At 36.1% G+C, this 14,513-nt stretch overlaps 1 protein-coding gene across 1 annotated transcript in view; it reads left to right on the top strand.

Moving 5' to 3' along the window:
- The window catches only part of CadN (neural cadherin), a 217,471-nt gene that overhangs the window by 165,179 nt on the left and 37,779 nt on the right, over positions 1 to 14,513 (top strand). The window contains exons 26-29 of the mRNA XM_089100597.1: positions 3,989 to 4,195; positions 8,564 to 8,835; positions 12,154 to 12,359; positions 13,730 to 13,872. Of these exons, the coding sequence (XP_088956723.1) occupies positions 3,989 to 4,195; positions 8,564 to 8,835; positions 12,154 to 12,359; positions 13,730 to 13,872 (828 nt within the window). The remainder of the gene's footprint in view (positions 1 to 3,988; positions 4,196 to 8,563; positions 8,836 to 12,153; positions 12,360 to 13,729; positions 13,873 to 14,513) is intronic.

The raw sequence follows: 14,513 nt of genomic DNA, 5'->3' as shown, positions 1-14,513 counted from the left end.
AGTGTATCATACTTTTTCGAGTTCCTGTATAAACAGTAACTCGAAGAGCTTGCTCAGTGACGTAGCTACAGTTATCGGACGGAATGCTGTACATTGAGTTTCAGATTTTCCCTTTTTAGAAATGGGAGTCAGATCTCCGATGCAGAAAGAGGCAGGAACAATCCCTTGAGGGAAAATCATCTGCATAAGCGGAGAGAGATGTGCTGCGAGAAGTTTACCTCCGTGTTTCAAGTGGATGGCACTGACTTCGTCAATGCCCGATGAACCTTTCCATTTGAGTCTACAGAGGGCATCTTCAACAGAGCGGGTACTGACGATACCCTTATCGTAAAATCTTCATCGGGATGAGAAAATAGAAACTGATCCAAGGCAGCCTCGTAAGGTTGTTCGATGGAAGGGTCAGGAGCTGAGAACTCCGATTTGTAATGGGCATACCATTCATCTTCAGGGATGTCGGCTGGGGATGGTGAAGAAGAATTTGTTTGCAGAAGGAGAGACAAATTTGAAGATCATATTTCTGTCTTGTTTGGCACGGGCAGAATAACGATTGACTAGATTTTTCCGATGCCGAGCCAGGGCCTTAGAAAACTTTCGCTTCGTGAAAATCCGTATGCTGTTCACAAGACCCATATTCGGACGTCCACACTCTTTCCATACTGAAAACCAAAATTTTGCTTGACTACATGAAATGACAAGAACTGGATTTGACGACCACCCGGGAATGATTCCTTTACGAATTCGTTGCAAAGGAACGGCTTGTTTTTCTGCGAAGCGGAGAGCATGGCAGATTTCTGCGCAATATATATCTAGACAAATCGAAACCTCTTTTTGAGGTAACTGGAGTGACTTCTGAAGGAGATGAAATGGGACGCTGATTTTATTCAGGACTGAATCTACCGAGTTGATGAATAATGCTTGATCGATTTTCGACCAGTTACGAGGGTGTCGAGGTGCTGAAGGAGCAAGAGGTATGGTTTGGTGACCAGAAGATGGCATACCGACAGAGCAAGTTATGGGAAGATGATCAGACAACTGATAATCAAACACAACCTTTACTATATCCGCTCGCAAATCTGACGATACTACAACGTGGTCCAGGTTGCAAGTTCGCGGGGACGTGTGAACATACGTAAAATCGGACGATTTATCTAAAACACACAAGAAATCACTAAATAAGCCCTTAACTAGTTTTGTACGCGGTGAAGCTTGAGAATTCAGCTCTGAAAGATTACAATTAAAGTCACCGGCTATAATGCAAGGTAAACCTAAGTGTCGAATTTTGTCTATAAATGAACCTAGTTTTTCACAAGATAGCGCAAATTTACGCTCAGACTGGTAATTATTGTAGTCTGTGGGAAGATACACACTAATATACACAGAACAATCCACTCTCACAGCTAGATAATAATCATTTGCTTCGAAGATACTAGAACGAAAAGCTGATTTCACAAACGTAATAAGTCCACCCGAGGGTCGGCCTCTATTGTTCAGCTGTCTAGCGGGTACACAGTAAGTTGTCATATCCTCAAGCTCAAATATGTTCAGACCATGTTTAGTAACAAAATGTTCCTGGAGACAAATGACACTAAACTCAGAACGGAGGCTTTCCAGAGCCGGAAGTTTATTAATAAAAGAGCCGTTTATATTACACGATAAAAGAGTTATTGACGAGGTCATTAGTTCGAGGGTTTACGGTTTTTCGGGCACTTCACACTATAGCAAGTATGACCCTGCTTCTTGCAACCAAGGCAAAAGGCTGCCTTCTGACACGGGGTATCGGACGTAGATTTGTGATCGGTGGAGCCGCATTTGGAACATAATGAACCGTTCTTGCGATCTGCGGCTAGGTGACCGATTGCGTGGCAATTAAAGCAGCGCCGAGGTAAGAACACGAACTCTTCAGCTTGGAGGCGTTCATATCCGATTTTCACTGAAACTTTGAGAAAGGTATCGAGGTCATTTCGTGTTGTAAAGTAGACTTTAAATGTTCGAGACCCGCCACACTGTAGGGTTTTATTACACTTGAGGATTAGCTGTTTAAGAGACTGTTCGTCTAGATCCTCCGGCACTCGCTTGATCGCAGCTAAAAAAGCAGGTTCCTTGAGGGAAATGTTGAGCGACGGTTTCGCACATTTAGCTGCATCCACTATCTGGCTCGCGGTTTGCTTGGAACGAACCACGAGTTTCCACTCGGTACTAGAGCGGCGTAACTCGGTTATATTGCCGTCTGGACATGGGCACAATTTGTCGATAAGTTCTTTGCGTTCGCTTGGGCATTTTAAGTCTGTTGGAGGATCTCTTAGTATCACAGAGTAAAGCGGCCTTGGAGATGTAATTTGGACGATGCAGATTTATCTGGCAGAGTGAATTTGGAGTGGCTAGTATTTACCATAAATCCTTCCAATTTTCTGGAGCGTTTATTTACTCTAGACACCACTGTAGCATGAACTGCCTCACGGATGACAGGTACTTCACAGTTCACACGGACTAAATATCACAAATTTCGGGATCGGGACATTTTGCTTTGCCGCAGAGACTAGCGACTTGCACATATCAGTAATGTTGTCCTCATCTTTGGCATACGAAATCATCCGGCTTTGAATGTCCAACTTGCTGTGAAGGGTCTTTTTAGCTTGTGTGATTGTATAATGTTCGAAATAGTTTACTGCATTTTTAACAATCTGATTGAATTTCACCCCTTCAGTGAGTAATCTACTCAAGAAGTTCAGAACTGGGTGGAGTACTAGCTTTTCAATCATCACTTTCATATAAAAACTGCCGAAGTCCACCGAATCACACAATGCTAGGAACAAGGGAAGCGTCGGGACCCGCTCACCAATTCCCCGCAATTTAAGGGTAACTAAATACCGGCAGGTACATACCGTGCTTTCGACAGGAACGCTCTCCTCTTCTTCTTATTGCCTAATATATGTTATCAGTATCGCTGCTATGCACAAATATGTACTATACAAATAGTACGATCCTCTAAGGTAATTAAGTCGTTTTGTCTGAATCTCAATGCTTGCTAAGTCACTATATCCCAGGGGAATTTAAATTCAAGCAGCAAAAATGTCAACAGCAAGTAAATAAAATAAGCCGATTATAAATCCCTGTAGGGAATCGCACAAGTTGAAACCTTACTTTATTAAAAGGTTAATATCCAAAAACAAGGTGTCAACACAACGAACTCTCAATCAAGACTGTGATATATATATATATATATATATATATATATATATATATATATATATATATATATATATATATATATATATATATATATATATATATATATGTATATATATATATATATATATATATATATATATATATATATATATATATATATATATATATATATATATATATATATATATATATATATATATATATATATATATATATATATATATATATATATTGTATTCAGTATTTTCAAGGAGCGTACCAAAAATGTATTTTGTAATGGAAATACCCCTAAGAACGGTATTTTTCGAAGTCTAGGTAAAAGTTTAGAGAACTCATGCCCTACTACCTCCCCCCGATTGACGCCACTGGCCACCATTGTGTTGTATTTGGTGATCATCATTTCTTCAGAGTTGTTTTTCCGCTTTGTTAAATCCGCCGTAAGGAGTAAGAATGCTTAAAAAAGTACTATTAGACAAAAGTACTTAAGAGTACTTAAAAGCACTTAAGATAAAATATTATTGAAGAGACTCTGTACTATTGAGGGGTCTGTAAAACCCTGAAATAAAATGACATTTCAGGTAGTGTGGATCTTTGTCTCTGTCTCTCTTTCTTTCTCTCTCACCCTTACTCCCTTACTCCCTCCCCCCCCCCCCTCTCTCTCTATCTCTCCCTCCCTCTCTCCCTCTCTCTCTTTTTTCTCCATCTCTCTTTCTCTCTCTATCTCTCCTTTCGTTTTATACTGTTAAATCCCCTGTTTCTTTGGATCCTTGACTCCACTTACACTGTTTTGCTACTGCAGACCCAGGATGTAATTAAGAGCAAGCTTCAGAAATTCAGAGAGAAATTAGCCTCAATGCTGAGCATTCCAGTTGAAAATGTTGATGTCTTCAGCGTGCAAATGAGACAAGAACGTCCCCCCATTACTGATATTCGCTTTTCGGCTCATGGCTCCCCGTATTATAAAGCCGAAAGATTAAACGGAATCGTTCTACAAAGACGAGAAGAGGTAAGTCTGTGTTTATTATCTTTTTGTTTCACTTTCTTGTGAAATGAGATTTCTATTTACTCCTTTATTTTTAATTTCAAGTTCTTTGACTTTTATCAAGTACACAGTTTTTTTTTTTTTTTACGTCGTATAAGGTCCAATATATTTTATATTTGTTGCGGAAATTCAGCTTAAAAAAATAAAAATAAAATAATAGACACATTAGTGTGTAAAATTTTCACAGCTAGCTTGGTCTTGAGCTTGCTTTCTCTTTTATTTTCTCAGTCCAGTACAACCCAAAATCAGACAAATATTTTGGCAGGTAGGGGTATATAATTCTAGGATATTGCTTTTCTTTACGACTATCATTAATATACCCTTTTTAAACTTTTTTTTTGCATTAAAATACAAAATCTCGTCTCTTTCTTCCCTTTTTGCACTAAGTACTTAAGCTTAAAGCTTAAGTACTTAGCTAGGCTTTTTTGAATGAATGAAAATAAAAGGAAGTTATATTTCAGTAAGCGTAGACTACTGTCTTAGTAGGCAATACTGTAGTAGGCAATACTGTCTTATTAGGCCAGAAGAATGTATCTAGTTTCTTTTTTATGCGCTTTTTTTATAGTTAACTGAGTCTCAAAAACGTCAGAAAGTCAATTCTTATTATTGAATTTAGGATAGGAAGTTTCTCGCTTAGAGAAAATTTCTTGCAAAATTTAGTGCAATTTTGCAATTGTTTGCAATCTAATTTTGGCTTAACTTACTAAGTCCCGTCCGTCCTCGAAGGTCGTTTTGGGTTCTCTTCTTTAAACAGTTCATTGATATGCCTCCTGTAGGTGCCTCTGTTGTCGGCCAGGCGGAGGAGTAATGGCAGGTTATAGGGTGAAGTTTTCTTTCCTTCTCTTCGGGGGGAGACCTCTGCGGCGAGAACCGTGTACTCGTCCATCGAATGCTATCTTTGGAAGACAAGTGCTAGCCATGCGTTGAGTATGTCCTAGCCATCTGAGTTGTTGTATATCTGATTATCTGATTTTGAGGGGGGTTTAAGTTAATTAGAAAATGATATATACCTTAAGTTCGTAGTAACAGTTATTAAATATACTTTTTATTAAATTTATAATTATGTTAGATATGCGATTTATATTAAATAGGTTTTCAAACAGTTCGTGGTAACGAACTGTAAGTAAGGAGCGACCCGGCTCAATAGTAACCAAAACTCTAAAAAATGGAATTTTTATACCAATAATTATATTAAAAGTATTTGATTTTTATGCTGATTTCAAATATATAAGTTTCATTGCGTTTTGTCCTACCCATCAAAGCTTACGAGCCTGAGAAAATTTGCCAATATTTTCGAAAAAAAGTGGTAAACACCGCCCTGAAAGTCATAGAATCTGAATTAAAATCACACTGTCAGATTCTGCGTATCAGAGAACCCTACTGTAGAGGTTTCAAGCTCCTATTAAAGACATTTCCCCTGGGGAAATGTCTTTAAGTTATAAAATTTACCTATTGTTTACGTATAGTTTTTGTTATTGGGAAGCATGCATACACTTTAGGGTGAGAAGACGAATATTCAGCTGGGGGTTTTTCGCGGGGGAACTTTCCATGAGGAGGGAAGTTTCCAAGGGGTAAACTTTTCAGAGAAAATTATACAATGGTCGAATTTGCCAGAATTCCTATACAAAATTGTTTTTATATTTCTTGCTTTCTCTTTTCCGTCTCAGTTTTACGTGTGGAGTTGTTGAGGGTAATTGTCCTGGGTAAATTTTTATCAGGATTGAGTTGTCTATAGGATATATCGGTGGGGATGATATTTCTCCGTGGAGGTGGGCCAAATGTCCTGGGATACTTTAAAAAACGATAAAAATTAAATTGAAAAACGACTTTTTCAACTGAAAGTAAGGAGCAACATTAAAACTTGAAACGAACAGGAATTATTACGTATATGAAGGGGGTTGCATCCTCATCAATACCTCGCTCTTTACGCTAAAGTTTGAATTCTGACCCAATTCTTTAAGAACGACTCCTGAAACACAAGGGTCGTTTAATTGGAACAATAAGAAGCTTTTTTTAAAAGTACTAAAAAACTTTACGTAAAAAGCAAGGTGTTTATGAGGAGGCATCACCTTTCATATAGGCCTACTTAATAATTTTTGTTCGTCTTAAGTTTTAATGTTGCTCCTAACTTTCAGTTGAAAAAACTTGTTTTTATTTATTTAATTACTTTAATGAATGATATGGTTTACTTTAATAAAATAATAATATTATTTTATTAAATACATTCCTCACTTGATATGGTTTATTATATATGCTCGATAATCCTCTAGAAGTTAGTTCCTGGAAAACTAAGAGCTTACTTTCTTATACTGCGTTATCTTTCCATTTACAAAGTACTTTCGAAATTACTTTTGGCGGGAATCAGACGATGAACCGTCCTGCCCAGCACAGTAGATTTTGGAGCCACTTCCGACGGCCACTTGATCTGTCAGCTGTAGCTTCCTCAATGATCTTCATCCAGTCTGTCCATCTCCGACCATACCTCTGGAAGCCTTCCCATGGTTCTAGTCCTCTTTGACTGTTTGCCAAAAATTATTCCCCCGTTCTCCTTGTCATCATCTTCAGGGGAAGTCGCAGATGAGGACGTATCATCTGCGACTTCGATCATATGCGACATCGATCATATGACGTATCATATGCGACTCCGTATCATCGACATCCTGTATCTTTGGTGCGATGCGTACTGCTGCCAAGAAGTTTCAGGTGCTGTCAGGTCACTACATACGAATCAGTTGCTCTTAAAAACTGTTATCCCATGTGGTCAATTATTTTACAATAAAATCATCATCACCGTCTTTACAGTGTAAATTCTTCACTCTCCTTCGTTCGGCTCCGTGAAGGCTGAACGCAGTCTCTTTTATCGCTCTTGGGTATTGTTTCTTAACCTGGAGGTTGAAGGCCTTGGTTAGGGGGGGGGGATAACATGGACATGGAGGATATAGGCAGGCAAAGGACAAGAGGTCAAAGCCCTTTTGACCAACACCTACATAAGAGAAGATCTTTTATCAACGAATTGATTTCAATCTAACGTATAATTCATGCAAATACATGTATACTAATAAATTCTTACCAAAATGACGAATCGCTTGTTTAGTCAGTAACTAACGAGATAATAAGGCTCTACTAGTTAAGAAAATAGCTTGGTTCTATTTATTATTCATTGTAAAGGGGGCAATGAGGGGATCAACTGAATTTTTACCCATTTTTGGGGGGGGGAGGGGACACTAAAAAGGCTGACAAAAAATGCACTAGTTATTTTTTTTTATAAATTCTCGTTCTCCTATTTATTAAAAGGCAGTCTTTGAGGGGATTGACTTTATTTTAAACCTTTTAGAAACCGCGACGTATTTAGTATTTAGTATTTAGAAATACTGAGAAGCGGTCATCTAGATACTTATCAACAAGGAGAGGAAATTGCATTTAAACGAAATTGCATTTGCATCTATGTTTTATGTTTAAATTTCATTTATGTTTTATGTTTAAATTGCATTTATGTTTTAAAGGTTACTGCCGGCAGAAAAAATGGAACAACAAAGCTGGGAAATCATTTTTGCTGAAAAATTACTTATTGGGATGTTTTAAGACTGTGTTAGGAATTAGATGTGTTTTAATAAGAATCTAGATGTATTAAGGATTAGGGTATATTAAGGATATATGGTAAGATTCTCTTCTTTTCCTATTTGTCAGCTTAAAAGGAAATACGAAGCGTTTTTTTCCCAAAGGCTGTGACTTCCTGTTATAGGGTTTTTAGGCATTTGGTTGGATGGAAACGAAGGAATTAACCTGTTCTCTTAATAGGTAAACCACACATTACCAAAAATTGGATTTCTTGAGATGGGTTCTTTACGCTAAAAGATGAGTCTATTATTCTGACGATGGCTCATAAGGTGGGTTTGATGATTTTCTTGCTATGGTATCCTGCCATTGTTTCTCTTACCTAACCTTGAGGTAAGGTATTACCTTGTGCAGGAGTGTCAGTTGAAGGGGGAATTTGCCCTTACCTTCTATATCCCCCCCATTATAAAATGAAATATTTTACAAATAAAGGATTGATACCCGATCAAAAATTGAAGTCCCTATTTTCCCTTTTTAAGACATATATGTTTTTAAAACTTTTAAAGTAACCAATTAAAAAAATCAAGCTTAATTTTCACTGCCCTTGGTACAGTTTAAATATGTCATTATTCAAATGCTATTTGTTTTGAAAATTCAATAAATTGACGGAAATTTAGGGAGGCCAAATTACGTTTTTAAAATCTATGGGGGAGGTGAATTTTGTCGTGTGTTCAGTATTTTCAAGTATTTTCATGTTCTCTTAACTTTCTTTTCAAGCTTGAATCTGAAGTTGGAATCAACATAACAATGGTTTCTATAGACGAATGTCTACAAGAGAATTATGCGTGTATTGGGTCGTGCACTAATATAATGGAAATTAGTGCCCTACCTGTTATGGTAAATGCTAATAAAACGTCATTGGTGGGTGTTCGAGTTGATGTGCTTCCTGAGTGTACCTGTGGCGCTAGAAACTTTACGGCAGGGATGTTCTGCCGGCCAAATCCTTGCTTTAATGGAGGACGATGTACTGAAACTAGGAATGGTGCAATGTAAGTGTTATAAATAGCTGTGGTATGAGTAATAGAGGTTGTTGTGGAGGGATTAGGGAAGTTTTCCTTGTTGAAAATTGAAAGTCCGGTTTCCAAAAATATGTCCTTGCTAGTTTTTGATCTTGAATTTCTGTATTACAATATTGGCTTTAAATTTGCAATCAACAGGCTCACAAACCATTAATAGAAACTCAGATGAAAATCAAACACCATTTTTGAAACATGAAGGCTTCTTACCTTTGTCTAACTAAAAAGAAAATCAAAATTTCCTAAAAAAAATATAAAAAAGCAAGAATGCAGAAAAAAATCACTATCATAATAAATATAAAATCTCTTTTGGTGTTAATAAGAGATCTGTACATATCTGTCCCTGGATATATATCAGTCACTGATTGGCGTTCGAGTTGAGTGACTATCCGAGTGTACCCGTGGTTTTAGAAGCTATACGATGGGGACTTTTTCTGTTTCAAATCTTTGTTCTAATGGAGCACTGTGCGATGGGACTACGACGTAACGGTTATAAATAGTTGTGGTATGAGTAATTGGAGTTGCTGTGGTAGGACTAGGGGAAGTTTGTCAAAAACTAAAAGTCCGGTCTTTGGTAATATGTACATGCCATGTTTTGATCTTGGACTTCTGTATTACGGTATTAGCTTTAAATTTGAAACCAACAGGCTAACAAACCTCTGTAGCTATTCAGATGAAAATCAGACACCATTTTTGAAACATGAAGGCTGCTTACCTTGGTCTATAAAAAAAATAATTTAAAATAAAAAAATCAAGAACGCCGAAAAGAACCCAATCACAATAGAGATATGATCTCTTTGGATGCTAATAACGGATCTGTACCCACACCCGTGAATACGCAGCCATTATTGATGGTTGGTCCAGTGAATCTGCTACCTGAGCACACCCATTGTTCTATAAACTCTACAATAGGGATGCTTTGAGGTTCTAATCTCTTTTTTTAATGAGCACACCCATTGTTCTATAAACTCTACAATAGGGATGCTTTGAGGTTCTAATCTCTTTTTTTAATGAAAGACTATGCGCTGGAACTAGGACTGGTGCAGTGTAAGGGGTATAAATTAGGGGTGTAGGTATGATCAATAGGGGTGTGTTGTATGTGTATAACACCAGTCATGACAATGTTCATTGATAAAAACAAAAATCATTTTTGTGGAATATGTATTTACCAGGTTTTGATGTCGGACTTCTGTATTGTAATATTAACCTTAGATTTTGCAACCCACTGTTTCAGGTATCTTAAATAACAACTCAGATGAAAATCAGACACTATTTTAAAATATGAAGGTTACTTACCTTGACCTATTTAAAAAAATTAATTTCGGTTGAAAAATAAAGATTAAATTTCATAAATAGAAATAGAAAAAAAATCCAATCGAAAAAAGAAAATCTGCGATCAATATAACTATGTATTCTCTCTGGTGTTAATAACAGATTTATACCAGTCTATCTGCACGTCCGAGAGCATATACACTGTCAATAACCACGCATCATTAGTGGGTGTTCTAGTTGATGTGCTACCTGAATGTTCTGTCTTCCAAATCTGTTCTTCATTGTTGGAAGATATTGTCAGCGTAAATGTAAGCGTCAATGTAAACGTAGTCAGTATTTTTTTTTTATGAGCTGTTTTAATATTATTTTTAAATATTGATGTAATATGTAAAGCATAATATTCACAACAAATTTTATGTTTCTAATTTATTTTCCTCAATTCTATAAATGGGTTCAGGGACGCGCATGGGTTCGGGGTCCACCCCCACATACCCCAAATTTTTTTTAAATTCTCTCAAATTTTAGGGTACTTCTTATTTAAACTATAAAAAAATTTTAGGACCAATATTTCCCTATCTTGGTAATTTAAATTATCGCCTTCTTTAAATCAACTCTTTAACCAGTAAGCATTTTAGAGGGGAAAAATATATCCAGTTGTTAATTGCGAATGGTTTATTTATTGATTGTTTCACATACGTTTTAACTGAAAATTCTGTTATTCAAAGTATATGTGCATAAAACCCTTTTATTCTCAATGCATTGCGATCCTTTTTTTTCAAATGGCTTGTATAAGAGCATTTCTTCTTGAAGAAAAAACAAAAAGCAGACTTTAGCGGCTATAGGGTTGAGGACGCAGTAGCCTACAAGTATATAAGATAACTCCTAGCCGTTTTATGTTTTAATGTTGCTGTTTACTGTCATTTATTTTATTTCTTTTTACCAAAACGTACATATTTACATACACAGCTACATAAATCAAATGTTGTATATATCAACCATTATGCTATATATATATATATATATATATCAACCATTATGCTACTATCAAATATATGTGAACAGCTTCTTAGAAAAATTAGTTCGGCAAAGACCTTGTGACAGCGCGGTGGATGAGGTTGTGGGTATTCATCAATAACTCTCGAGTTCGATCCCACCCGTGGCAATGAAAGGTCTCTTATAAACATGTTTCACTATAATTTCTTTTTTATGTTTTAGGCTAGAAACCTTTGGGTTTATATAATCATCGTTGCTTATTTCACAATCTTACTCTTTGTTGGACTTCTGACTGGAATTTAAGATAAAAACAAGAAGTATGTAGAATCGCTTGTGTTCTTCAATGTTTTTCTGTATTTCATAAAAAAAAATCACAAATCTATTAATATATAACAAACAAAGCTTAGAAGCAAAACCAAAGCCAAAAGCCTGGAATATTTTTGAACACATTTGAGGGAGAAATTCATTTTTATTAAAGACTAATGTTCACAAAAAAATCATATCACACAGACCTACCACGTGAAAATATATACAGATTTGTTTGCGGCAGGACTCAATATTTTACTCACTTACTACATTTATATTGAAAAAAAAAGAAAATTGCAATCATATAAATAAATAAAAAATAAACCTCATGGGAACCGCGAACCAATACTTACAGAAGATAAAAGACAGAAGATGTGTTTTCTGTCATTGTATAGATATGTTTAAAAATACTTAAAAAAATTATGCATGAACAGGAAAAGAGAAATATCACAATTTGAAATCGCTGAAAACAAAGTTCCTGGTAGAATTGTGCCCCCCCCCAGGAAAATTTTTCATGAGGCTAATTAAGTAGTTGTTGTTTTTTTAGAAACAATTTCTTCGAAAATGTGTTCGTATTTTTCGCTTCTCTGTCTTTTCATTGTCTTCTATTTTGGCGCTGAAAACGAGTATGAAATAGGCTACTGGAATCTCAATTTTTGTCCATTCTATTGACGGTTTTCTTCAAATTTTTTAAATTTCATGAATTTCTACCATTAAAAGGTGTCAATGTCCGAGTGGTTACGACGGACCTAGATGTCAACAAACAACGAGAAACTTCCGAGGTCACGGCTATGCGTGGTATCCATCGCTTGAAATGTGTGAAAACTCGCATTTGAGCATTGAGTTTTTGACGAAGAAAGGTGACGGACTGCTTTTATATAACGGACCGATTGTCCTTCCTGAGCCAGAAGAAATGCTGAATTCAGGTAAGAAAGTAATTTTTCACCTAGTTGTAAAATACTACTACTACTACTAACAACTCACTGAAGTACCAAGCCGCCTGAGGCCAACATAGCTACACACGCTCCTCCTCCTTCCCTGTCTATTCAAAGCCTTCCTCTGTGCACCCTCCTTAGAAGTTCCTATTTCCCTTAAACCTTTCTTTATGACTTCCTCCCATCGCTCCCATTTCCATTTTACTGTTTTAGTTTATTCGAAAAGGTCGCGAAGGTCCAATTAATTCAATCATTCATTTCACCAAGCATAGCCTTATTTGTTTCTGTCGTAGATTTTGCTGTTGTTTTTGTTTGCTTATTTACTGTTCTATCCATATTTTTATAACCAAAACCTAAATCATTATTTTTTATTGATATTTTGGAGATACTCTTTTTGGGGAGGGGAGGGGATTCGGGAGAAACCTAAAAAATTTGCGGATAGTGGAAGCCCGTATATGTTACAGTGGAATGTTAATTTTTTGTCAGAAGAAAAATCACGGACGCGTGTTAATTAGTTTTTTTTTTTTGTTTTTTTTTCCAGGGATGATCATGCTTAGCCAATGGTCCCAGAAGATTTAAATAGGGTTCGCTCGAATGGAAACTAAAAGTTCTACTTCCATTTTACTATCGTATTATTTACTGTTTTAGTTTATTCGAGAAGGTCGCGATGGTCCAATTCTACGTAATTTAGCATCAATGTCATCAAAATATATAATCGCCTTTGTTACTTTTATTATTAAATTTTTAACGGGATCTCATCAGTAGTGCCAGTTCTTGAAATTGAAGGGGGGGGGGGAGAGGAATGATTTTATACCGATTTGTTTTAAGGAAGATACAGAAAAGGTATTTTACAAAATCTAAAGGGGGAGAATTTTTATTTTCTAAAATAAAAATACCAAAAAAAGAGATTTTTCTAGGAGGGTAATTGCCCCGCCCCATAATTGACACTACCCCTTAATTTATAATGTGTCTTTATTCCCTTTATTTGTCAGTTTGATATTGCTAAACATGTACTGCGCTATCGTACATTTTTTTCAAATGTTTTAATTTTTTAATGAAAATACAAAAGAATTCATTTTATTTTATTCAAAATACCCCCCAAAAAGACATTTTTAAGATCTAAAGGGGGTGGGGCTAATGCTGCCTCCTAATTAGTGCTCCTGTTCGAAAGAAAAAGTGCTCTGATTTCTTGACACTTCCGAAATAAATCTTTAGGTCAGGAGTCAGGAAGAGAAACTATATGATTAACTCCGCAGAAGACGAACTTGGAGTATAAGGTATCTTATTTTTTTATGGTGATGCTTTTATTAGCACTGTCAGAATATTAATTTTTTTTATTGAAGTATGAACTTTGCTTTCAGATTTCATAGCTTTGGAGTTGAGGGGTGGATACCCAAGATTGCTTATCGATTTTGGCTCAGGAACTTTAGAGCTTCGTGTGGAAACTCCTAGGAAATTAGATGACATGGATTGGCATAGGATCGACGTATTTTGGGATACCGAGGTAAATACATGTTAAGTCATAAGCATAAATGTTGTTAATTCGCAAGTGAATCCGTCAAAGAAGCATAAATACAAACTTTGTCCTCAAATCTTTTTTCCTTCTCCTCTTTCCTCTCTTACTCATGCCCTCCCTCTCCTACTCATCGTAGAGGAAAGGTAAACATTTATGAACACAAATAGTTACAAAAAAATACAACTCTAGCCAACGGGGAGCAGAGCTCGACACGTCAGCTTCGTGCCTAACAGCTGAAGATCAACACAAAATAATATAAATATCTTAAGACAAAAACAGGATAGCAAGCAGCAGAAGGAAAAAGAAAAGCTTCTTATTAAAGGCATGCACATTAGCACTATACTGCACATTATGATGCACATAATAACACGCACATTTGCATCACAATAATACTATGTATTTTTAATTTAATTTGCTTTCTTTGTCCGAATTACTTACAAATTTTAGTGTGAACTAATTTTTAATTTTTTTCCCAGTTTTCTGTGTTTTAGCAGTAGCTATTTGTATACAGTTACCAATTTTTTTGGAATGAGCTGTTTTTCAGATTAGTTCTATAGAAAAATTTATTTACCGCTACTGGTTCAAATTCCTACCATTCTTCAAAGAGGATGCTATCTTTTCACTGGCAC

This window comes from Artemia sp. Qi Xiang Cuo, chromosome 14, assembly GCF_049724085.1.
Source record: "Artemia sp. Qi Xiang Cuo chromosome 14, ASM4972408v1, whole genome shotgun sequence".
Lineage (NCBI taxonomy): Eukaryota > Metazoa > Arthropoda > Branchiopoda > Anostraca > Artemiidae > Artemia > Artemia sp. Qi Xiang Cuo.
Note: the sequence above shows the minus strand (reverse complement) of the source record. Positions and strands in the feature narration are given on the sequence as shown.